Here is a 22851-nt window from a genome sequence, read left to right as displayed (position 1 = left end):
TGGGGGGCCGAGGGGGAGGGGTGAAGCCCTGAGCAGATCAAGGGTCCCGGAGCAGCTCTGCCCAGAGTGGCCTTCCAAAGGGCAGCCGCCCCTTCGTTCCCCCTCCCTTAAGAGGGCAGGGCCTGATGTCAGGCCCCCAAGGAGGGTTTCAGGCAGTTTCTGCCCTGCGAACGCCTCCACTTTTCTCCTGCATGCAGGGGGTCCCTGACTTACAATCATTCGTTTAGTGACCATCCAAAGTTACAACAGCACTGAAAAAAGTGACTTGTTTTTCACCCTTAGAACTACTGCAGCATCCCCACGGTCATGTGAGCAACATTCAGAGGCTTAGCAACTGGCATGTCTTTATGACGGTTGCAGCATCCCAAGGGGGTGGGACTGAGCTCGCTCTGAGCCCCCCGCAAGGCCTCTGCTGGCTGGTCCGTCTTTTGCTGCTGCGATGGCTCACTGGCTCAACTTGAATGGCTCAGAGCAGTTTAGTTCTAGGCCGGGGCAGGGGGCATATACAGTTGGTGTGTGTGTGTGTGTGTGTGTGTGTGAGTGCGCGCGCGCGCATGAGAAGTTTCAAGGCAGCATCTGTTTCTGTGCAACATCTGTACTCTTCTCCTCTTTATGGGTATTGTGGATGCAAGATGTGTAAAAACGGGCGAGGTTTTCATTGTGTGCTGGCAGCTGTGTGTTTTTGACCCCTTGCTTGGGGGTCTGATTCTGGGTCTCCAGGAAAGCCAGAGGACCACTCCTCGGGCACAATAGTTCCAGAATGAAGGGATTTTGAAACAAGCTTGCAATATTTTGTTGCCTTGGGTTGCTCTAGGGCTGCCACCTTCCTTAGGCTTGCTCGAGAGTAAACCCTATCAGACTGCCTGGAACTCTGGGGACGATTTGTCCAAAAGAGCTGCTGTGTCCCCTTCCATGACTGAAAACAACCAGGAGGCCCCCCCAGCAATGTCTGTGCTGCAGCTCTTTGAAGAGAAGGAAGCTAAAACAGCAGCTTTGACCGCTTAAAGTTGTGAATATTTTACATAGTTAGAATTGCTCACAGAAGAACCAGCTACTACGGCCATCTGGGCCGCCTCCACAAGAGACAATAAACTGTGGATACTGCAAAGGCTTCTGGCCTACGGATTGTTTGCAGCGCCAGATGCTGTTTGCCTCCCCGATGGAGAAGGCAGGGGGGGGGAAGCGCTCTGCCTGGCTTAATATCCGTGGCACCAGGTTGGCCAGGATGGCTAGAAATGGGCTGCTCTAGACTGCTTTGATGCAGCCTCCAGATTCTTGATATACAAACAGGCTTCGACTTATGAGCACAGTTTTCTGTTGCTAAGCGAGGCAGTTGTTAAGTGAGTTTTGCCACCTGGGAAGGGAGAGAACTCTGCATCCTGACGTTTGGAAGGAAACTACGGCCGACTAGAGGGTGGCGGATGAGGAGCAAGGGTGGTGCTGGTGGGATTCGCAGGCCGATCCCCGTTCCTTCATTGATCCCTCCTCGCTTGAGGGCAGCTCCGGAGGGACAGTCCGAGAGGAGCTTCTGCACCTCCACCTGAAGCACAAACGCAAAAAACCTGAGCTCAGTTAAGAACCGTCTGAGAGGGAAGATGAACAATATTAGCCCATCAGTTCATCTCTAAGCTGGGAGAGACGTGATCCAAGAGGAGATCATCGCTCTCTTGATGGGACTTCAGAAAGAGATCCTCTGATCCCCGGAGAGGGAAATTTGGGTCCCGGGGCTGAGTGCCTGTGGCGATCCTCAGCCTCCCAGAGGTCGTGGCTGTCCCAAGGGGGCTTTTGCAACAGGCAAAAGACGTTTCTTCAGCTCAGAAGGGAAGAAGCTTCTTGGAGGAGGAGCGAAATGTCTTCAAGGAAAAACAAAGCCCAGTTGCCTTTTGAAAAAGCACCTCTGGGCCGCAGGGCTAAACGCAATACAGTTTTTTGATACAATTTTGATATATTGACAAGGCACCTCAGGGCCTTGCCCTCCCCCTTCACACCGGTCACCTGGGGCGCACCAAAGAGCCGGTCAGCCTGATGGGCAGTTTTGCAGGCCACAAATGGTTTAAGCAGCATGCAGGAAATGTCTTCTCCCCCCCCCCCCCATCACCCTTGCACAGTGACACTCCGGCTCACCCCAAATGTCAAATAGAGTGGGAGCCCCCACCCCACCCTTGGAGAATACAGTGGGCACATGCTGTGCCGTTTGGGGGCGTCTCTCGTTTTGAAAAGCCCCACTTTGGGCTGCCTGTCCTGGGGAAGGGGAGGGGGACGGTGTGGGGGTGAATGTGGAAATGGGGGCTCTTCAGCCACCCTCCTTTCCACTTCCCCGCCCCCACGGGGCTCCCGATGAGCAGCCGCGATCGCAGGGAGTTGGCGGAGGGGACCGCCCCGTCGGAGCTCCGCGTGGGGGGAGGGGGCGGCACTGATAGCTGCCCGGGAGGGGCGGGGACAGGGCGGCTTATAAAGCCCGGGGAAGCCGCTCCTCTCTTCTTCTCTCTTCTTCGCCTGCCCGGCTTGCTCTCCTCCCGTCGCCGCGGGACCGGTGAGTGGCTCCGTCCTCTTCCCACGCTTCGCGCCTCCCGCGGGTGGAGCTCGGGGGACGAGTAGGAGGACCCGCTTTTTCTTCGCGAAGCCTCCCGCTTTCGGGGCATGGCAGCCAGCCTCCCCCCCCCGTTTGGGTCCCCGAGTGGCCAGCAGCAGAGGCTTGCCATGAGGAGGCCGGCGCGCTCGGCTTGACGGCGGGGGCTCTTCCTTGGCTTTCCCAGGTGCAGAGCACCCTCCTCCGCCCCACCTCTCCCAACACCCCCAACGAGGAAGATCGGGGAGACGCATTTGGGGGGGGGCGCCAGAGCGAGCCTTGGTTCCTACCAGATGGACGGAACTCAGCCCTTCCTGCCTGGAAGGGGGCTTCGCTGGCGGAAGAGCCGATCCCCTCCCGAGAGCCTCTCTGGAGCGGGGCTGTTCGAGGCTGCGCCCCTCCGGACACCCGGCGGTCCAGTTCCCGGCCCTTTCTGCCCACGGGAAGGGGGAAGGGAGGGGCCGTCCCTAGTTTCCAGCCCCAGATCAACTCCCGTTGGGGCTCCGCCAGCCAGCGGCTGCATCTCAGCACCTCGGAGAGAACCACGGGCGGGCTCTCGGACCCGAGTGGGACGGTTCGTCTCCGCCAGCTGTCGCCCCGCCGTCCAGCCGCAGCCGACCCACCGCGGGCGTTTAGACTCGCTCTGCCCCGGCCTCTACTTTGGCGGGGGGAGGGGGGAATTCGCTGCAAGGGACCGGTAGCCGCGCCTCCCGGCAGCCATTCTACGCGCCGAGGGTGGGGGGCTCGGCTGAGCCGTGTAGGCGCTGGCGGGTGGGGGGGGAGCAGCGGGATGCGTGGCCCGGGATCGGCGCGTCTGTGGAGGCGCTGGGGTGGGGTGGGGTGGGGTGGGGGACGGGGGACGGGGGACGGGGCGGGGCAGGCAGCGAGATCGGGAAGACGATCCTTTCCTATGGGAAAGGAAGTGTCCCACGCGCGCGCACACACGTTTTTGTTTTAATGCCTTGGATTCTGTGTCGACGCCTGGCAATTACCAGGCCAAAGAGAAGCATTTTTTCCTTTTTCACAAAGATGCAAGGCAACACCCACGATTTGCCCTCCAAAAGATTCAGTACACAAGCTGGCTGAGTTACAACTTGAATAAGTTAAAAAGATATCCATTCCACGCTCTTGCTAGTGCTGGAATGCAACTAGAGAAGTTCACGCTGCATTTTTCATCTGTTGCTCAGGACTCCGATCCACCCCCGTTCCTTTCTTACATCCAACCTCATCTTTCAATGGAGATGTGCATATAGCTGAGACTGCCCACCCCTTTACTTGACATCCATGTCAATATTTGTGAGATGGTCTCACGAGGTCGATGATTCGTTAAGGTGCTTCCAAGTAAAAGGCATCACGCAGGGATGCAATCATTCAAAGCTTTATTTAACGATAAAGTAAATAGAAAGAGTTCCCTGGCATGGAGGCATCCATGCCTGGGTTGAGCTCATGGATCAGCAAACAAGCAAGCAGAAGAGAGAACGAAGAGAGCAGAGAGAGAGCAGCCCCTGAGCAGAGGTTTTTATGGGGGGTCTCAGCCCCTCCCTTACCAATTAACTCTCGCCAATGGGGCTGCAGGGGCCGGGGACCCCTGACCCACCAGTAGGAGCAAAAAAGCCTCTTTGCTCCCATCTGATGACCTTTTTGGGGAACTGCCATGGCTGGCACAAAACATCTAACAATTCATGTGTGTGTGTGTGTGTGTGTGTGTGTGTACACGCATATACGCCCTTCCTCATGCAGAGAATATAATACGAGGAGTGTTCCAACATCCTCACACTTGCTTATTTGGGGGAGAAAAAAAATCCCATAATTTAGCAACAGTTTCTGTGTACGAGTTGTCACATATAAGACTGTGTGCATCAAGGTCCCACGGCAGCCCAGTGGAGGGCAGTTGAAATAAAAGATTGTTAAAGTGTGGAATTATATCGGTGATCTCAGCTGAGCGTTTTTCGGTAGTCCGCAGGAGTGCAGAAAAAAATCAGCTGCTGTCCCACCTGGACAGGTAAGTTTAGAGTGAAGGAAAGAAATGGAGACAGGTGACCCTTTCCCATAATTCGAATGAGGGCAGGAAGGATGTAAAAGGAGTTTTGGGAAATGTCATTTAATGCCCTTACTGCCGTATAGGCTATTTCACTCTATCACCAAAGGGCGTTGCGTGTTTTTCAGACCACCTTAGTTAGGTTTGAGATACTAAATGCATGCAGGAGCATCGATTAGAAATGATAAAATTGTGGGCAATTTCTGAAAACCGACAGAGTACGAGATTTGTAGCTGGGGGTCTTTAAGGCTCTCCGAGTTTGGTTGTTTTCTTGCAGACGTTTCATGACCCAACTAGGTAACATTGTCAGCGGTAGCCGGTCATGAAATCTGTGCAAGAAAACCACGGAGCTAAGAGAAGCCTGGAAAACCGACTCAAAGATAGTGTGGAATTGGATTTCCTAGGTTACTGAATTACACATACAGAGTTGGGCTCAGAGGCAGCAGAAATAAAAGTGCGTAGATAAAACGTAAGTTTCGTCTGGAGCCTTACGGAGGTCTGCAGGTGCTTCCTTTTCACGGCTCTTCCTTGTTGCCACCTAAGAGTCAGGAGTAAATCAGGAGCTTCTTGATTACAGCTGTGGCAGCTTTTGCACGGATTGAAATAACTTTCCGCAGTTGGGATTTGCACACTCGGCTCACGTTGTATTCTCTGAATGAGGAAGGGCCTGTACACGTGAACGTTTCTAGTTGCATTTCATCACTAGGAAGGCCCAAAGGAGGTGTTTTTTTTAATGTGTGAAAGCTGCAATGCTTGCACAGTGAATCTTTGGGCGGGCAAATCATGGGTGTTGCCTTGCATCTTTGTAAAAAGAGAAAAATTCTTCTTTTTTTTCCTGGTCATTGCCAGGCGTCAACACAGAGTCCAGGGTATTAAAACAAAAAACGTGAGTTTGTGTGTGCGCGCGTGTGCCCTCCCCAGAGAAAAGGGTCGCCTTCCCTCTCCCACAGACCCAGCTCAACATGCGTGTGTCGGTGCATGGAGTTTGCAACCTTTTGTGTGTGAAGCCCAAGGGAAACGGGGCGCATTCAGCCTCGAAGTGATGAGAAAAATGACACACACCCCCAGCCCAGAAGCAGCCCCTCTTTTGATCTGGGCAATCTCCGGGATTGCCGTATCCCAGTTTTGATTTTCCACCCGCAACAAAATCCCTGCAAGGCCCGGTGGGTGGTTGGGGGGCACCCACCTTTCCTTCCCAAGGAGGCGTCCCCTCCCCATCCTCCCCCTCCCCTCCCTTCATGCCTGCTCTTTCTTTCTGCAGCTTTGAAGAACCAGAGGATGGCCAATTTCAGCCTTGGCCTCTTACTTGGCCTGGTGCTTGCGCCCTTCGCGGCCAGTGAGTGACCTCTCCCTCCAACCTGCAGGGAAGACCCCTGTAACCAAAAGAGGGGAGGGGGCTCTCCCATTTCTCTTATGAGTCCTACAGCTCAATCTCCCGAGCGGTAGGGGGGAACACAAAGCCAACCTGTGGACGTTGGGGGCCTCACCCGTTTCCTGTCCTCTTAGATGCCCAGGCTGACCCCTGCCCCAGCGGCTGGCTGGCCTACAACAGCCACTGCTATGGTTACTTTGAACAGGAGGTGACCTGGCAACAGGCGGAGGTGAGTCAGAGCAGGGGAGGGCCCCCCCCTGGCTGGGATTGGGCCCTCTGCATTGGGGGTTGGGCGGTGGCACTGCTAGGGGTTGAGCCTGCAGCGGTGCCAGGGGAAGGCAGCAACTGTGAGGAACTGCAGCTTCTCTGTGCCACGGTGGGCTCCCCACCGCCCACCGAACCAGAACTTAAGAGTTTGAGCGAAGGGGCTGGAGGGCCCATAAGCTGCCAGGCAGGGAAACACAAGTGTCCACTGGGAAGATAAACTGCTGCCCGCTTGACCTCAAGGGTTGAGGGGTCACTGGGCGGTTTGCAGCCTCTGGCAATTTTCGCTTTAACCATAGTCACTTTAAGATGGGTGGACTTCAACTCCCAGAATTCCCCAGCCGGCATGGTTGAAACCCGCTGCTGTTGTGCCACCCCAAGGCCAGGCCGCCGGCTTCCTCTGCAGCCTCTCTTCCTCTGCCTCCAGGCCTTCTGCCAAAGCCACAATGGCCACCTGGCCTCCATCCAGACCCGTGAGGAGCACCAAGCCGTGTCCAGCTTCCTGAAAAAGGCTCAGTGGTGGGAGCACGAGGACGTGTGGCTGGGGCTCTTCCTTCCATCCCACGTGAGTGACCGGGGTGGTGGCTTGTGGCGGCCCTGCTCCTTCCCCAAGTGACCAGTCTCGATGTCCTTTAGAGCCGGACCTGGACTTGGGTGGACGGCTCCCCCGTGGGCTACACAGCCTGGGAGAAACATTACCGCCGCACCTGGGACTCTTGTGCCGCCCTGGATGACTCTTACGGTAAGGGCCAGCGTGCAGGGGAGTGGGCTCCACTCTGGACCGTGCAGACCCTCCCTCGGAATGAGGCTCTGTGCTGATCTGTGGAACTCCCTGCCTCAAGGAATTCTACTGAAATAGGGCAAAAGGATTTCCATTTGATCAGTCTCTGAAGACCCCCTCCCAGTTCCCAAAACCTGAGGGGGGGACTGCGCTATACCATAACTTATGACCATAGATCAGCCCAAAATTTCTGTTGCTAAGCAAGACAGCTGTTAAGTGAGTTTTGTTCTACTGGACTACTTATCAGTCGTTAAGTGAATCCGGCATCCCCATGGACTTTGCTGGTCAGAAAGTGGCAAAAGGGGATCACAAGATCCCGAGACGCTGCAACTGTCATAAATATGAGTCAGTTGCCAAGCGTCCGAATTCTGATCGTGTGACCGCAAGGAATGCTGCAACGGTCATAAGTGTGAAAAACGGTCGTACGTCACTTTCTTTCAGTGCCATTGTAGCTGTTCTAAGTCGAGGACTACCTGTACCTGAAGCCCCCAGCCCCACTTCTTGACCCACAGGTTTAGCACGTGGCAGGATGGAGGCAGCTTTGTCTCGGTCAGCACAGCCTGTGCCCAACTGGCACCTGTGAAAAAGGGGAGGCCAGAAGCCACGTTGGGCACAAAGTGGGGGCCCCTTTGCCAGCTGCAGACACCCCCGAGGCTCAGAAGCCTCCTTAAAGTGGGGGGATGCTGGGGGGGCTGGGCAGGAGGATTGCCCGATGCCCAAAGGAGCCTCCCGGGGGGGGGCATCACTGCACGAAGGCTGGCACGATGCAAGAGGACCAAATTTGCAGGCGCCCATTCACAGCTGATTAAAGGCCAACTGGCAGCCGAGGGTCCACCCGGGCTTAGCTTAGCGAGGGACCCTTCCCAGGAAAGCCGGCTGGCAGCCCCCTCACCAGACCTGATCCCCCCCTTTTCTTTCCAGGGTTCCTGCTGTGGGACGACGAATCCTGCTACGACCGGAACCCCTTCCTCTGCAAGAGCTTGGCGGCTGCCCCACAGGGAGGCCAGGCCTGAATCTGCCTCATCGCCCCCCAGGAAAAAGCCCAGAGCTGCCCCTCCCCCTCCCCCCCAGGCCTGTCTCTCCACAACGCCTGCCTCACAATAAACATTTGCTGAGCAAAGGATCTCACCATTCACTGCTTTGGGGCTGCTGCACTTTTTTTGGGGGGGGGGTGTGAGATCCTACTCCCTACTCCCTAGACCCAATACCCTCCCCCTCCATCTGCCCTCCGAGGGTCGCTTCACCCACTTACAGAGACCCAGCGGCACTGCATCAGGTGGGGTGGGGAGACGCCTCCCCCAAACAGCCACAGGCCTGTTCCCTCCATCGGCTGAACTTCTTTCCTTGGCCAAGACAATCTCCTACCTGCCCTCCACCCCGGAGGAGATACTGAGGAGGGAGGGGGGGCTGTGCTCCACCTGGGGCACTTGTTCTGTGGTGGGGGGGGCGCAGGGGAAGCAAAGCATTCCCTATGCAACCAGGAAGAGCCCTCCAGGGCAGGGGGCTGCCAGGAGTGAAGGCTCTGTTCCCCCCCCCCCGCTCCCGTCTTCAGCTGGGGGAAAATGGCTCTGCAGAAGCAGTGGGGGGGGCTGTCTCTGGATTTGGCTTGACCTTTGCAGTGGGTCTCTTTCCCCCCCCCCCCCCCCCGCAACTAGAGCTTCACAACAACCGGCAGCCCAGGCAAAATCAGGTCGCTTCAGACAAGGGGGTCCCCAAAGCCATCCTCCTTTATAAGGGACATCACAGGGCCACCGCTCCACCCCCCCTCCCCGCCAGCCCACTGGGCACCCCCAGTGTGGCTCCGCAGGGCAGGAGAGGCAGCCGGCTGGACGACGCCCGCTGTGGCCGGCCTGCCTGGCCAGTTCCGAGGCAGCCGGCGGCCGCTTCCGTGGGCTCTCAGCAAAGGCCCCCAGCTCAGCGGGCCACTCGCCTGGGCTGCACCTCCAGCAGAGCGGCAATGTCCACCATGGCCTGACGGATGTTCTTCCCGAAACGCGTGGAGTCCTGGGGAGGGGGGAAGAGGCGTCACTCAGGCTTCGAACTGACCGATGCGGGCTGGGGAAGAGGACACTCCCTGGCCAGTCCCCCCCTCTGGCTCCTTTCCCAGGCACACTCACCGTTTCGGGGCTGGAGAACTTGCTGGAAATGTGAAACGTGATCAGGTTCTCGCCGGCAATGATGTAGGAGACCCCGTAGCCATCATCAGCCACCTGCAGGAGGGAGGGGCCCCGAGGGGCCAGGCTGAGGCCGGAGAGACCAGCCGCTGGGCATGGGGGGGGCGCCAGGCAGAGGCGTCCAGGAGGGCCCCTTGGCGTGCCTTGGCTGAGCCCTCCCTCCCCCTTCTTCCCTGCCTCCATCTTTTTCCCTTCCCTCCCCCCCCTTTCCCCTCCCTCCCTCTGGCTCTTCTGTCTGTGGCCCACATTTCGCCAAGCACCGTGCCCAACTTTCCCAGGCAGCCTCCTAGGTGTATCAGTCGTGGGGCAGCGGAGGGAGGGGGGCGCTCTCCCTGGGCAAAGGCCTCCCCATGCCAGGAGGTGGTGACACCTGGGCTGATTTTGGCTCATCCCCAAAGCCAGGGGGGGGGGCAGGCCTTCCGTTCTTGGAGGACAGAGCTGGTGGGGTGGGGAAAGGCCTTGCAAGCTCCAGCCCTCCTGCTCCCCCCCAAGTTCAAGCGGGAACTTTAAGGGAAAGGCTCCTACACAGCTCCCCCCTCCCTCCCTCCCGAGGAAGGGCCTTGGCACCTCTGTCCCTTCCCTGCCTCCCCTCCCCCCCACCCCCCCCCCCCCCGGGCCGGCCTACTCACTGGCCCAAAGCCTCCGCCGGAGGAGATGTAGTCCGGATAGGCCTCCAGGCTGAACATCCTGATCTGCTGCTGGGGGGTCTGGCTGGTGGAGAGGCGCCAGGGCTCGGACAGCACCTGGGGGGGGGGGAAGAGGAGAGGAGGGGTCACCCCCAGCCCGGTCAGCTTTTCTTCCCTCTCAAGCTACAGCCCACAGGGTGACGCCCCCTCAGGCGAGCCCCTCCCAAAAGCTTCCAGAGGAGGGGGTGCTGCTTTGCTGGAGCTGCAGAAAACCTGGCTGCAGCCCCTCAGCGCATCCCAGCCCTTCCTGGGGGCCTCCGCTCAGGGGGGCTTCCCCACAGGCGCTGCTCATTGGACAGTCCAGCCAGGCAGGGGCTTCCCCTCCAACCTGTGGGGCTGGATCCTGCCCCGGGGCAGGACCCCCATGCCTCCTCCCCTCCAGGGGTCCCAGAGGAGTCTCTCTCTCTCTCTCTCTCTCTCTCTCTCTCTCTCTGCCAGGGCCCTTCACCTTGTCCAGGAAGGGAGACTTCACCCTGAGGTAGCGCGACATCACGTAGAGGCAGAAGAGATGCCGGTCAATGCCGGCCCCCGTCATGGCCAGGCGGTACATCTGCTGGTGCTTCTCGGCCGCCACCCGAAAGAGCTGCTGGCGGTCCAGGGGCTACAGGGAGACCCGGAGGGGGAGGAGTTGATGCCCAGCCAAATGAGTCGCTTGGTTTCTGCAGGGCTGACCTCCTGTGCTGGAGGTCAGCTCCAGCCATCTTTGCCCAGCTTCCCCCTCTCTATCTTGACCCCCCCTCCACTGAAAGCCCCGGCAAGCCCGCCCCCCCATCGTCTTCCAAGTTACAAAGGAGCTTCTCTTGCTTAGGTGGCCCCACATTCTGGGTGGAACTTCCACGCCCCCGCTGAGCCCTTAAACAGCGTCAGGGGCTCCCCTGGGCACTGCCCGCTTGTCCCCACCCTGGCCAGGAGGCGCCGCTGGGCATCTGAAGCGCCCTGGATCTCATCCCTGCCTCTGCCCGCTGCAGAGAAGCTGGGCAACCACCAGACTGCCCTCCGCTGGATCCCCCGAAGCCCCTCGCGGTCACAACCTTCTCCCCACCCCTCACCCCTCCTGGCAGATGGCAATCTGCACCCCAAATTGGCTGCTCTGGAGCTTCCGGGATGCCAACCTCCCGCCCCTACACGGAAGGCAGGGGGGGCATCGGAGGGGAGGGGGACTCACGCTGCAGTTGGGGTCGCTCATGCTGAGCACGAAGGCCGTGGCCTCGCTGGTGCAGGAGCGCACCGTCTCCGTCCGGCCCTCGCGGAAGAGCCGCGTCATGGAGGCCTCGTAGGTGAGACAGAAGTGGCCCTTGTCCTGGGGGAGGAAGACAAAGGCCTTGGCACCCCCACAGCTTCCCCCTCCCCTCCCCTCGGCACTCCCTTCCCCGCCCCCCCTACCCGGAAGTGCGCCAGCTGCAGGGCGATCTGGATGAAACTGTCGGGGCTGGTCCGGCCTTTCTTGATGAGGCCTTTGCCGAAAGCGGAGAAGCAGAAGCAGCAGAAGTCCACGTCGTCGGCCAGCGCCTGGGCCTCGCTGTAGGAGGCATCGATGGTCCGGATGCACTGGGAAGGGGGAGAACCAGCCTGAGAGGGTGCGTGGCATCCATGAGCCGGGGTGTGTGTGGGAGGATGCACGAATTTCTCCACCCAAATTGAGAGGATCCGAGGACGAGGCGCAACCCCCGCCCTGTGCCAGCAAAATACCATCCTGGTCTTGGCACGACACAACAAAAAGTCAATAAACCACCAAACCAATAAACCAAAGCGTGCCACAGTTGCGGTGGGGTTCCCACAACCAGCACTCCACGTGACCCAGCGTGGCTCTCTGGTGAGCCAGCCCGTCTGTGCCACTTTCCACAACGGAGGGCTCTGCCCCTCGGATCAGGGGGGCTCTGGCAGGGAGGCTTTAACGGGGATCCCTGCAGTCAACAGGAGGCTGGACTAGATGGCCTCAAGGGCCCCATCCTACCCGAGGAGTCTAAGGCAACAACCTCCACACACACACAAACCAGGGTGGGGTCTCCCACCTGCTTCCTGGGCAGGGTAATTCTCGGTGTGTGTGTGTGTGGTACTAAGGGAAGAACCCACCTCCTTGCCCTTTTCAGCCCCCCCCCCCGGACGGGCACCGGACCTACCTCTTCCGGAAGGTCCCAGGCCAAACGCTGAGGAGGGGGCAGATCGGTGTTGGGCACCCCCTGGCAGTGCCCGCCATTGCAGTAACCGAGCTGCAGCTGGTCTGTCGCCAGCATGAACTGGGAGAGAGGGAAAGGGCACCACAGGGCTAGACAGCTCGCTCTGGCCTCCCACTCCCATCAGCCCCGGCCAGCCGGGCTGTGGCCCTTCCCGGGGCCTGGGCAGGGACCCCTAAAGGGAGACCGAGGTGGCTGCTCACCTCCCAGAGGTGCCCCATGACAGGGGCGTCGGCCCACGAGTGCTCGGCGTTGCCCCCCAGTTTGCCGTTCTGGTAGACCACCAGCGTGAAGGACTTGTCGAACCACCTGTGGGAGGCAGCCCAAGGCTGGCAGGGGCTCCGGGCAACCCCTGCAGCCCTCCCGCCTGGGGGGGGTCCCAGGACCAAGATGACCCCCAGGAGGAAGAGGGTCCGGCTGGCCCCCCTCCCCCGCCTTCCTCCTGCTCTCTGCCTGAAGCTCATCGGGGCCTGAGGGAGGGGCCCTGCCCAGCCCCACAATATCCGGGGGGGGAGGCGACCCCTAAAGGAAAACAGTGGGGTCCAGGGTGCAGAGGGGACAGTTCAGTCTAGTGGTTAAGGCATTCAATTGAAAAGCAGGAGACGGCGAGTTCTAGTCCTGCCCTAGCCGTGAAAGCCGGCTGGGTGGCCTTGGGCCAGGTCCCTCACCCAGCCCAGTCCACCTCACAGGGTTGTTGTTGGGAAAACAGAAGTACAGGCAGTCCTCAACTTGCAATGGTTTCTTTAGTGACCATTCAACATTACGACGGCATTGAAAATGACCATTTTTCACACTTATGACCTTTGCAGCATCCCTGGGGTCACAAGATCAACATTTGGACGCTCAGCAACCGGTTCCTGACTTATGATGGTCGCCGCGTCGCAGGGGTGTCACGTGATCCCCTTTTGCAACCTTCTGACCAGTAAAGTCAGTGGGGGAAACCAGATTCACTTAATGACCGAGTTACTAACTTACCAACTGCAGTGATTCACTTAACAACTGTGGGAAGAAAGGTCGTAAAATGGGGCAGAGCTCAACTAACATCCGTCTCACTTAGCAACGGAGCTCAATTATGGTCGCAAGTGGAGGACCACTTGAAGAAGGAGCACTCACGGCCCTGAGTAGTTTGCAACGGGTGCAGACGAAGAAGGCCTGGCCTCCCGGTGCCAGGGCTGCCCTCACCGGTCGTCGCAGTGCCCGTGCAGGAGGCTCTTGGCATAGACGCTCAGGCTGTCCTCACGCTCGGGGCTGTAGCCTTGCGCCTCTTCGTCCAGCGCCAGGAAGAAGGCGGCCCGGTCGATGCAGTCTAGCGAGGCCCGGTTCTTGCCCCGGTTGAAGAACCTGGCACGGGCCTCGGCCCAGGGGACCCTGGGGGGGGACGGAGGGGGGCTGGGTGCTGCCTGCGCCCCCGGAGAAGCAGCAGCAGCCCCTCCTCCAGCCCTGCAGCTTAGGGCACAGGCAGACACCTGCGGTGGGGGGGGGGGGCTTCCTCCGCCCGCCTCCAGCAAGGGCTACCTGCTCCCTGCGGTGAGGGCCGCCAGTCTCTGCTCCCCGGGCTGCGGAGGGGAGGGGTCGTCCAGGATGCGCTGGAACTGCATCTCCAGGTCCCGGGGGGGCAGCAGCTTCCCCCCTTGGTAGAGCCACACTTTGAAGAAACGGCCTCGGTGGAAGACGGCCAGGTGCCGGCTGTCGGCCAGGTGCAGCAGGGAGTCTGGGGGCCGTGGGGGTGGGCGTGAGTGAAGGGCAATGGGGCCTGCTCCAGCCCTTCTTGCCCCCTTCAGGGGCTTGAAACGAGAGCAAGGGTGTGGGGTCTCCAGGTCAAAGGTCAACGCTCCGGCTTCTCGGTTGAAAAGGGTTGGCCGGCCTCCTTCTGGGGCCAAAGTTTGGACAGAAAGGGACTTAAGTCCCCCCACCCATTGCCACGCAAGGGGCAAAGAAACCTGCTTGGAAGTTCTCTGACTGTGGTGGGCTTTGGTGGACAGGGTTGGAAGACCCTCACCCAGTGCAGCAAGGTTGGTGACCCCCCATGCCAATGTCCTGCCAGAATAGCCCCCAGGTCTGGAGTTTGGCAGCCACCCCAGGCTTACCTCTGCAAACACAGCAGCCTCAGGCCTGACTGGGGACCTCACGCTCCTGTCCAAGGACAGCTGGAGGGCACCCCCCCCCGCTCCCCCCTGCCCCAAACCAGCCTTTTGGAAATGCAGAAGAGCCTGTGTGTGTGTGTGTGTGAGAGAGAGAGAGAGAGAGAGAGAGAGAGGGAGAGAGAGAGAGAGGGAGAGAGAGAACCAGCAGGGGCGTCTTCCTCCCCCAGCGCCACCCACCTGCCTCTTTGCCAGGGATGCGCGTCGTGTTGAACATCCGTTCCATCTGATAGGAGCACATGGGCACCACGCCCAGCGCCATCACCTGTGGGCAGAAACGGGTCGAGGCGGATTCCTTTGGGGGCGCCTTGCCCTCTAGAAGGGTTCTGGGGAGGTGCCGTGTGGGGAGCCAGGCCCCTTGTAGCCCCTCACCCCACCCCACTTTTACTCACGGGCTCAAGCTCTTCCCGGTCCAGCTGGCGCCGGTACTTCAGGATGGCATGCACGCAGTTGCCGGCTCGGGCTGCCTGGATGGGCGTGGGGGTGATGTAGAGAAAGTCCTGCCGGGGGGGGAGGGGGTGGAGAGAGGAAGCAGCCGTTTACCTGGCTGGCAGGGAAGGACCCTGCCCCACGGGCTCTGCCCCACGGAACTAGCCGGCTGCCACTCACCATGAGGTAGTAGTTGCTGTTGACCATGATGGGGCCTCTTCCCCGCAGGTAGATGTACTCCTCCCACCAGTCGCTCACCTGCGGCACAGAAGCGTCCTTGGGGGGGCTGCCGGGGCGGGCTCTCCTGGGGGAGGCTCCAAGGAGCGGGGGCCCCACGCTGGCTGGGGCAGCTGGGCTGTGGGGTGGGGTGGGGGCAGCCCAGCCAAGATACTCACGTAGTTGGTGGCCCACCAGGACTTGAGGACCAGGAACTTCTGGAGCCGGGGGCCCACTTTCTGCTGGAAGTCGCTGGCCAGGGCCTCCATCTGCTCGTACTTCTCCTTGTCCAGCAGCGGCTGCACAGAGTCCAGGTACTGCCGGCAACAGAGCATCAAGGACCCCTCCTGGCTCCCCCCTCCTCCGGCCCCACTTGGACCCAGACACCCCCCCTTGCTTGCCCACAGCCCCAGTGGCCGAAGGGGGGGGCGAGACTGGCGGTCCCCCGCGTGAGCAGAAGCTCCCCTGCATCAGGCAGCCTCTGCTTTAGCCCCACAGACCAGACTGGGAGGAGGGGTCTCTTCTCTCTGGGGACAGGGAGCCCCCCCTTGCAAATTGGGGCATGGCACCCCACCTGGGGTCTCTTGGCCCCAGTAAGGGAAGCTCCCAGGCCTCACCCAGCCAGAAGCGGCTCCCCTCCCTCCCGGCAGGAAGAGACAAGAAGCAGGAGGGTGCAGGCAGACCTCCCCCCCTCGGACACGGAGAACCCACTTAGGGCTCCTCCCTGCCCCCAACATCCCGTCACCGACCACAAGCTCTGGCCCACACTCCAGGCATCAGCCCCTTCTCCCCACAGCCCCCAAAGCCCCCCCCATTTGGCCGCTGTGGGATGGGGCGGGCAAGGGGGGCAGCCCTTCTCACCCTATGGACGGTGTCCTCCACGCGGGGGACCGGCAGCTTGGGCAAGGAGGTCTGGAAGCTGTAGAGCATGGGGTGGCGCCCGGACATGACCTTCACCAGGGCCTGCGAGGGGACGGCGGTCAGGCAGGGAGGGAGGGAGGGAGGGGGAGGGGCCTCTGCCCGGGCTGCCCCCCCACGCTCAGGCCCCCAGCCCAGCCCCCTCATCTCGTGGGGAGCAAGGTGGAGCTGAGAGGGGCCTGCCCCGGAGCCCCTGGGCTCACCACCCAGGCTTTGGTGCTGAAGCTCGTCTTGCCGTGCGGCTCGAACATCCAGCCGTGGTAGGAGAGCAGCAGCTTCAACATCTGGCGGCGAAGCCAAATGCCCAGGATCCAGAGGCCGGTGGAGAAGAGCAGGGCGCTCAGCAGGGTCTGCTGGCGGAGGTTGAAGTAGCAGCTGCAGCTGGAGGGAGATGGGAGGGGGGGGATATTTCTGGACGGTGAGTGGCTGGAGGGGGGGGAGTCTTCCCCTCACTGGAGCTTTGCAAAGAGGGGCTGGATAGTCGTCCGTTGGGATGGAGTAGGAGAGGAGAGGATGTGGGCGGAGTATGTGGGCGGAGTGGGGTGGGCTTGATGACCTCTGAGGTCCCTTACAGCTCCCAAGGGCCCTGCTGAGGAGGGCTGAGTTGTGTCCCAGGAAAGGAGGGGGAGGACTTCCACGCTCAGAGGTCAAGAGGGTTACTTGGGGTGAAGCAGGGCCCTTGAGGAAGGGGGTAAAGCCCCCCCCTTGGGAAGACACGGCTGCCTTCAGGAGTTCCCCCCCCCGTGCCTCAGATTGGCTTCCGAACGCTGCATGGAGCCCTTGAGGGGGTGGGTTACAGCTGCAGGACCCCTAGGTCTCCCCACAGCCCAATCCTCTCCCCCCCCAGGAGGCAAGGGACAGAGAGCAGGAAACTGCATTGCTCCGGGTGCTTCCCATGCTAGGGCCCGGGGGGGGAGGGGTCGGGACTGGCCCTCACCTGGTGGCCAGGTGCCTCTGGATGCTGCTGATCATCCCCCGGGAGAGGTCCACGTGGACCCACGTGCTGCCCACGGTCATGGCGGTGATGGCCAGCCAGCCGGAGGGGGAGCCGGGATACACCCCGGTCAGGAAGCTGTTCTGTGAAATGGGCCCTGTCAGAGGGAGGCCTTTGGAGCCCCCACCTCCCGCCCGGGACAGAGGCCACCCCGACCACAAGCCCTGGGAGCCATCGTGGCCCCCATTTCATCCCCCCCAGGTGTCTCTAATATCAGGGGAGGAGAACCCCCCAGGCTTAGGGCCACCTCACCTGCCCCTTCTCTTGCCTTGCAAAAGCTGGCCAAGCAACCACACGGTCGGGGTGTCCCTGGCCGAAGTGGGGGTGCTCCCAGCGATAGGGGTGGGCTGTGGGCCCCCCCATGCTCAGCCTGCCAGGGGAGGGGGGGGCTCCCAGGAAAGCAGCCAGGCCGAGATCCGGCCACTTGCTCACCCTCAAGCCGCAAAGGAATATGACCAGTGGGCTTTGGCCAGAAAAGCCTCCCCCCCCCATGTGCCCCCCCCAGCTCACCTTGAGCCGGATGAACCGTTTCTTCCAGGAATGGAGGCCGGACAGGTAGATCTGCTTCAGTGCTTCCTGGCTCAGCCGGAAGTCCACCCCGTCCGGGGTGACCGTGAACTGGAAGGCGACGGCCTGGTGGGCTTCCGCCATCCTGCCTGGAAGGGGGAATCGGGGCAGGGGTCCTCACCTGGTGGCCCCTTCCCCTTGGGGGGCTCACACCAAGCAGTGGGCCTTAGCTTATCCCCTCCCCTCCCCTACACACACACACACACACACACACACACACACACACACACACACACACACAGACGTTCCAATCCCATTAACACCGGAAGGGAAGAAACACAGGCAGTCCTCCCTTAGTGACCATTTGTTTAGTGACCGTTCAAAGTTACAACGGCACTGAAGGAAATGACTTAGGACCGTCGATCACACTTAATGACCACTGCAGCCTCCCCGTGTTCAACATTCAAACGCTTGGCAACTGACTCACACTTACGACGGTCACCGTGTCCCGGGGGTCACGTGATCCCCTCTTGCCACCTTCTGACAAGTGAAGTCCGGGGGGGGGGAGCCAAATTCACTTAACAAACAGGTTACTACCTTAAAACAGTTTCAGTGATTCGATTAACAGCTGTGGCAAGAAATGTCGTAAAATGGGGCAAAACTCTCCTTGGGCTCCATTTGTGGCCATAAGCCGAGGACTGCCTGCACCTCCACAGGCAGAGCCCTCAGAGCGTGTGCAGAGTGCACCCCTTCTGCACCGTTGTGTGCTAGGCGGCTTTGTGTGAGCAGGGTGGGGGGAGGGGAAGTCACTGCTTCAACTCCTCCCCCTGGGCCCCTCCCTCTCCCGGTGGGCAGAGTCCCTGGGGAGGACAAGGGGGCCCAGGAGACCCCAGGAACTGCTGGCACCACAACCGATGCAACTGCTTTGCCCCAGGCCGCTTCTCATCAGAGGACCCCCACTTTCTGCCCCCTCGCTCCCCAAACCCGGAGTCCTCTGGGGCAGGGACTCTGCTGCAGGCCTAGCACCCGTACCACCCGTGTGCCTCCCCCTTCTTGGCCATGTAGTTCCACGGGTCCCGCCCGCCCCCCCAAGCCAGAACCTTCCCATTCCCCCCCCACCCCCCTCCGACTAACCTGGAAAGGTGGCTTTAGGCTTAGCAGCCCCTCGGCAGAGCCTGGAAAAGGGGGGGACCGGGGGGGGGGGGAAGAGCTCGAGGGCTTCCTTCTCTGTCTCTCTCCTCCTCCTCCTCTGTGTCCTAGGGGGAACACGCCAGGCCCGGGGTCAAGGTCGCCAGGAGGGCCTGGGGGCAAAGCTTCCCTTCCCCTGGGACCTCCCTCACCTCCCCCCCACCAGCTGAGCTGCAGCCACCCAGGACTGTTTACACAAGGAGCCGCTGGGCCGCCAGGCTGCTGTTCCGTCACGTGTGGCTGGCATCCCATGCTGGCATGGGGGGGGGGCTCTCTGCCCACCAGCCGGGAGGGGAAAGGGCCTCGGAGGCTGCTGGCGAAAGACAGTGCCCCGCACGGGATTTATGCTGGGTATTTATCATTATTATTTACTATATTCAAGAACAATCTCAAGACCCCAAGCCAGAATTCCCCCCTCCAGCCGGTCCCGGGTGCGAATTGAGGTGTGTGGTGGGAAGCCCCTCCAGTTGAGCTGGCTCAGGGCCCGGCATTCCTGGGCAAGAGTGCCAGGCGGCTGGCTTCCTCGGAGGCCGGCAGCCCCTCCCTGGCAATACTGAGAAGACCCCTCCTCAATCCACAGACTTCTGGGATGGACTTTCCTTTGCAGCTCAGGAGTTTGGGCTGTTGTGTCTCCACCCCCCCCCCCTTGGAGATCAGCCAAGGACCCTCACCCAGCCAGCCCCACCCTCTTGGCCTGCGCCCCCCCCCCCAGGAAGTCCTGGCAGGCTCCTAAGGTCGGCCTTCTCAAGGTGAAGGTCTGATCTGGACTTAGGAAGCGGGAGGGGGAAATCGTACAGGGGCTCCTGTTGGACTAGATAGAAGACCTCGGAGGCGCCCTCCAGCTGTATTCTGCTTCTGGACTCCAGGGATTTCCCGCAGCCCCCCCCCGCCCCCCGATTCTGCCCGTGCAGCTGCCCTGGGAAAGCCCCTCCCTGGGGGGCTGCGGGACCGGGTCTTCGGGCAGCCGGAGTCCCAGGAGGAAGGGAGGTTTGGGAGCAGCGGCATCTCCCGAGACCCCCACTCCGTCCGGGGCCCCGGACGGCTCCAGCTCGGACGCCCTTCCCGCCTCCCCGGCGCGCCAGGCCACGCCGCGCGGGCCGAAAGGCCGGGGACCCCGCGCCCACTCCCGCCCCCGCCCCGGCCAGCCCCGGAGCTCACCGGCCGGACGGGGAGGCCGCTCGGTCCGCGCGGGAGAAGGCGGGGGCCCAGTCGCCGCTGCCCTCCCCCCAGACGGCGGCAGCGGCGGCCCTCCTGTAACCGGACACCCGGCGGGGGCGGCGGCCGCCCTGCTCGGAAAGGGGGAGGGCGGCGCCTCCAGCCCCTCCCACTAGGCTCGGCCCCCGCGGGGGGGGGAGGAGAGCGCCTCCCGCCCCGTCCGGCGCCCCACGCGGACCCCGATCCCCGCTCGCCGCCGCCCCGGGCGAAGAGGCGATGCGCCCACCAGGCTTTCCACGCGCGGCTCCCGAGTGGGGCAGCCCTTGCCGGGACGGCGCTTCTTCGGCTGCCTCCGGCGCCCGCTGGAAATCGCGGAGCGCAGAGCAGCGCCGCCCGGGGGGCCCGGATCGCCCCGCCCGCCCCTCCCCCCTTCTGCGCCCCAGAGCCCTCCCCGCCCGAGGGGGCTTCTGGCGGGGGCAGCCGGGCCGTTGCCCCCCTCCTGCTCTCCCCGCGCGCGGCGGCCCCGGGATTCCGCCCAACCGTCGCGCAGGCCGCGGTTCCGCCTCCCGGCTCAGCCCAGGCTCCGTGCGCTGCCGCTCGCCCCCTCGCCCGACTTCCCTAGGCCGAGACGCGTGCAAAGCGGCCCGCTTCCAGACGCGGCTCAGGGCTGAAAGGCGAAGGCCCGGCGCCCCGCGTGGCCGCGCCTTCCCTGCCGCGGGGCCGTTCGTGGCCGCGGGCGGTCCCCGTTCCCACGACACGAGCCAGAGCTGCTTCGGGGAACTGGGGGGGGGTCTGATCTCCTCTGCTCGGCGCCTACCGGGGGCGCCGGCGGGACCCCCGCCTGGAAGCCTTCGGGCCCGGATTGCGGGCGTCTGACCTCTTCCCAGGCGAGGAGCGGGTCACCGGGCGGGTCTGTCTCTGCGTTCTCCGGGCGGGTTCGCACAACACGTAACAGTTCAAGTAGAAGCCCAGCAGCCACATTTGTTTTTATTTTCTGATTTTATCGCCTTCCCCGAGTCACTCGAGGAACAAGAGTTATCCGTGCACTGCCTAGGGCTAGGCCACGAGCTCTTCCTGCATCCTGGGTCGTTCACACGACAGCCTGAACCAGGCCAGGGATCGAAGCTCCAGCAGACGCATCTGCCCAGCACACTTGGCTCCTTCCTTTAAAGCTGATCGCACGCTGTTAGTGCAGCAAACGGGGGAGCGAGTGAGCTGCCACGGGGTAAAGGGGTCAGCGGTGGTGCAACAGAAATTTCCAGTTTGCAAGAAGCTGCTTATCTGTTTGTACGGGGAATCTACAAGGATGGAAAACTGCCACTGGCTCCTTCGACTGCAGGTTAAAGGTCAGCTGCGAATTGGGGGGCCCTCTGTCAGGGAAAGGGAGGTCACTCAGCCCCCCCTCAGCAGAGCCCCTCATCCCGATGCGCCCACTAGACTCAGGCTAAACCGTGGTTCCGTTCATTATCGTTTGTTGGCTAACCAACCGACCAAGCTAAACGATGGCTTGAGCGGGTTTCTCGGTGGCAGCGGCCAAGCGAGAGCTTCCCTGCCTGGCAGGACAAGGGCACAATTGGGGCAGTCCGTGCGAAACGTGAGGCTGCTGCAGGCGGGAACAGGCAGGCCTGGGCTATAAATAGAGGCTGGGATTTGGGTGAGAGGGCGCCTGGCCGGGAGGAGGGGAGGACAGCTGCTGGCCTGGGCTGCCCCCCCCTTCCAGCCAGCCAGCCTCCCCCCACCCCCCTCTCTGGCCAGGCCACCGTAGCCCTCCAGCATCCTCTTTCCCAAAGACCCCAGCTGGGATTCCACGGGTTGTCTGAACTGCAGCTGCCCAGCTTTGGGGCCCAGGATGCCCAGCCTCTAAACAGGGCGAAAGGCTGGGTGCCCACGACTCTGGACACAGCCCATTTGGGGGAGGGGGGGCAGAGATTGTGGCACCCACCAAGCCTCAAATGACCACCCTGCAGGAGTGTAATTGGCTCAGTGTGGTGTGTGAATGCGGCTGCTGGCCCTTTCCCTCCTGCTGATTGCCACAGGAGCCCATCATCCTGCAAAGGGCCCCCGCCCAGGCCTGAGCTGTGTGTGTGTGTGTGTGTGTGTGTGTGTGACCTCCCTCCCAGCTGTCCCTTTGGGAGGTAAAGAAAAAAAACCAGGAAAGAAAGAAGCAGCAGCAAACAGAGAAGGAATGAAGGGAGCTCAGAGGAATTCCTGCTAGGGTTACCCACAGGCAGTCCTCGACTTACAAGCATTCATTTAGCGACCGAAGTTACAATGGCACTGAAAACAGTGTTTGGAATGTGGCTCAAGATCCCAAAACAAACAAACTCTCTTGGAATTCCAGCAACAAAGTTTTATGCAAAACAAAGCGTTTGCAAAGGCTTGGTGGACTGAAACACACACAGGAATTCAGCCACACCTTACAGAGCTCTTTGACACATTTTCACCTCCTACCCCCGACGCAGATTCCCCCCTCCCCTATCGCCCTCAAGGCCCCTTCCCTAATCATCCGATAAACTATCCGGACCGCTTAAAACCACTGTCCCGCCCGTGTTCCAGGAAGCCCCTTTGCCCACATCCTACCTTTCACCATCTAATTTTGTTACCACAGTTCGTCTCCCATATTTCCTCTTGCGAAGTTAGCCGTAACTTCTGCTTTTCACATTTGCACCTGCCAGTCCTTAGATAAGATATACGTTATTATTTCTGATCTTTCAGTTGGCTTCCGCTTCAACCTTCAGACCCATTAGAAATTTCTGAATAAAACTTTATTCCTTTCAACAGTGACCTAATGACCATTTTTTACACTCGCTGTGATCGCAGCATCCCCAACAGTCACACGATCGACACTCGGAGGCTCGGCAACAGGTCGTGTTTACGCAAAACGGGCGCGGTGGCTCCGGCCTCGTGGGGAACCCCCTTTTGTGGCCAGCGAAGTCGACGGGGGAAGCTGGGCCCACTCCGCCATAGTGTGTGACTCACTCAGCAACTGTGGCGGGAAGGTGCATAAAATGGGGCAAAACCCACTTTACGACAGCCTCGCTTAGCGATGGAAATGTTGGCCTCAGTTGTAAGAGACTTAAATTGGGGACTGCCAGGAACAGCATCGATAAAGGCCCCTCCCTAGCCGTGTGTGTGTGTGTGTGTGTGTGTGTGTGTGTGTTGCTGGTATCTAAAGGCTGGGGGGGCGGGAGGGGATGAGACGGGCAGGAAGAACAGGTGGTCCTCCACTTACGCCCAACCTTTCT

General features: G+C 60.9%; 2 protein-coding genes across 4 annotated transcripts; one reads left to right on the top strand and one right to left on the bottom strand.

Annotated features, from left to right (window-relative positions):
* The first annotated feature begins 2497 nt into the window (after positions 1-2497).
* On the top strand, positions 2498-8149 carry LOC308669713 (rheacalcin-1-like). The gene is made up of 6 exons (XM_081330583.1): positions 2498-2533; positions 5869-5943; positions 6114-6208; positions 6671-6808; positions 6880-6985; positions 7946-8149. Exons 2-6 carry the CDS (start codon positions 5886-5888, stop codon positions 8035-8037), a joined length of 489 nt encoding a protein of 162 aa, XP_081186709.1. The 5' UTR covers positions 2498-2533; positions 5869-5885; the 3' UTR covers positions 8038-8149.
* A 592-nt stretch (positions 8150-8741) lies between these two features.
* Positions 8742-22219, bottom strand: CPT1B (carnitine palmitoyltransferase 1B). 3 transcript variants are annotated; one of them, XM_081330251.1, is made up of 20 exons: positions 22187-22219; positions 18398-18519; positions 17267-17412; positions 16700-16839; positions 15966-16143; positions 15706-15807; positions 15024-15161; positions 14809-14886; positions 14592-14699; positions 14380-14464; positions 13574-13769; positions 13241-13426; positions 12262-12367; positions 12005-12121; positions 11268-11432; positions 11050-11184; positions 10333-10485; positions 9828-9941; positions 9142-9234; positions 8742-9028 (listed from the first exon to the last, which is right to left on the bottom strand). In XM_081330251.1, the coding sequence occupies exons 3-20, from the start codon at positions 17405-17407 to the stop codon at positions 8939-8941; spliced, it is 2325 nt and encodes a 774-aa protein (XP_081186377.1). In that variant the 5' UTR covers positions 17408-17412; positions 18398-18519; positions 22187-22219; the 3' UTR covers positions 8742-8938. The 3 variants fall into 3 exon arrangements, with proteins under 3 accessions (XP_081186377.1, XP_081186376.1, XP_081186378.1); XM_081330250.1 differs by lacking the exon at positions 22187-22219 and adding an exon at positions 19610-19740; XM_081330252.1 differs by lacking the exons at positions 18398-18519; positions 22187-22219 and having other exon boundaries at positions 16700-16834; positions 17267-17404.
* Between the last annotated feature and the right edge of the window lie 632 nt (positions 22220-22851).

Source organism: Vipera berus, assembly GCF_964194415.1.
Source record: "Vipera berus genome assembly, chromosome: 6".
Classification (NCBI taxonomy): domain Eukaryota; kingdom Metazoa; phylum Chordata; class Lepidosauria; order Squamata; family Viperidae; genus Vipera; species Vipera berus.
Note: the sequence above shows the minus strand (reverse complement) of the source record. Positions and strands in the feature narration are given on the sequence as shown.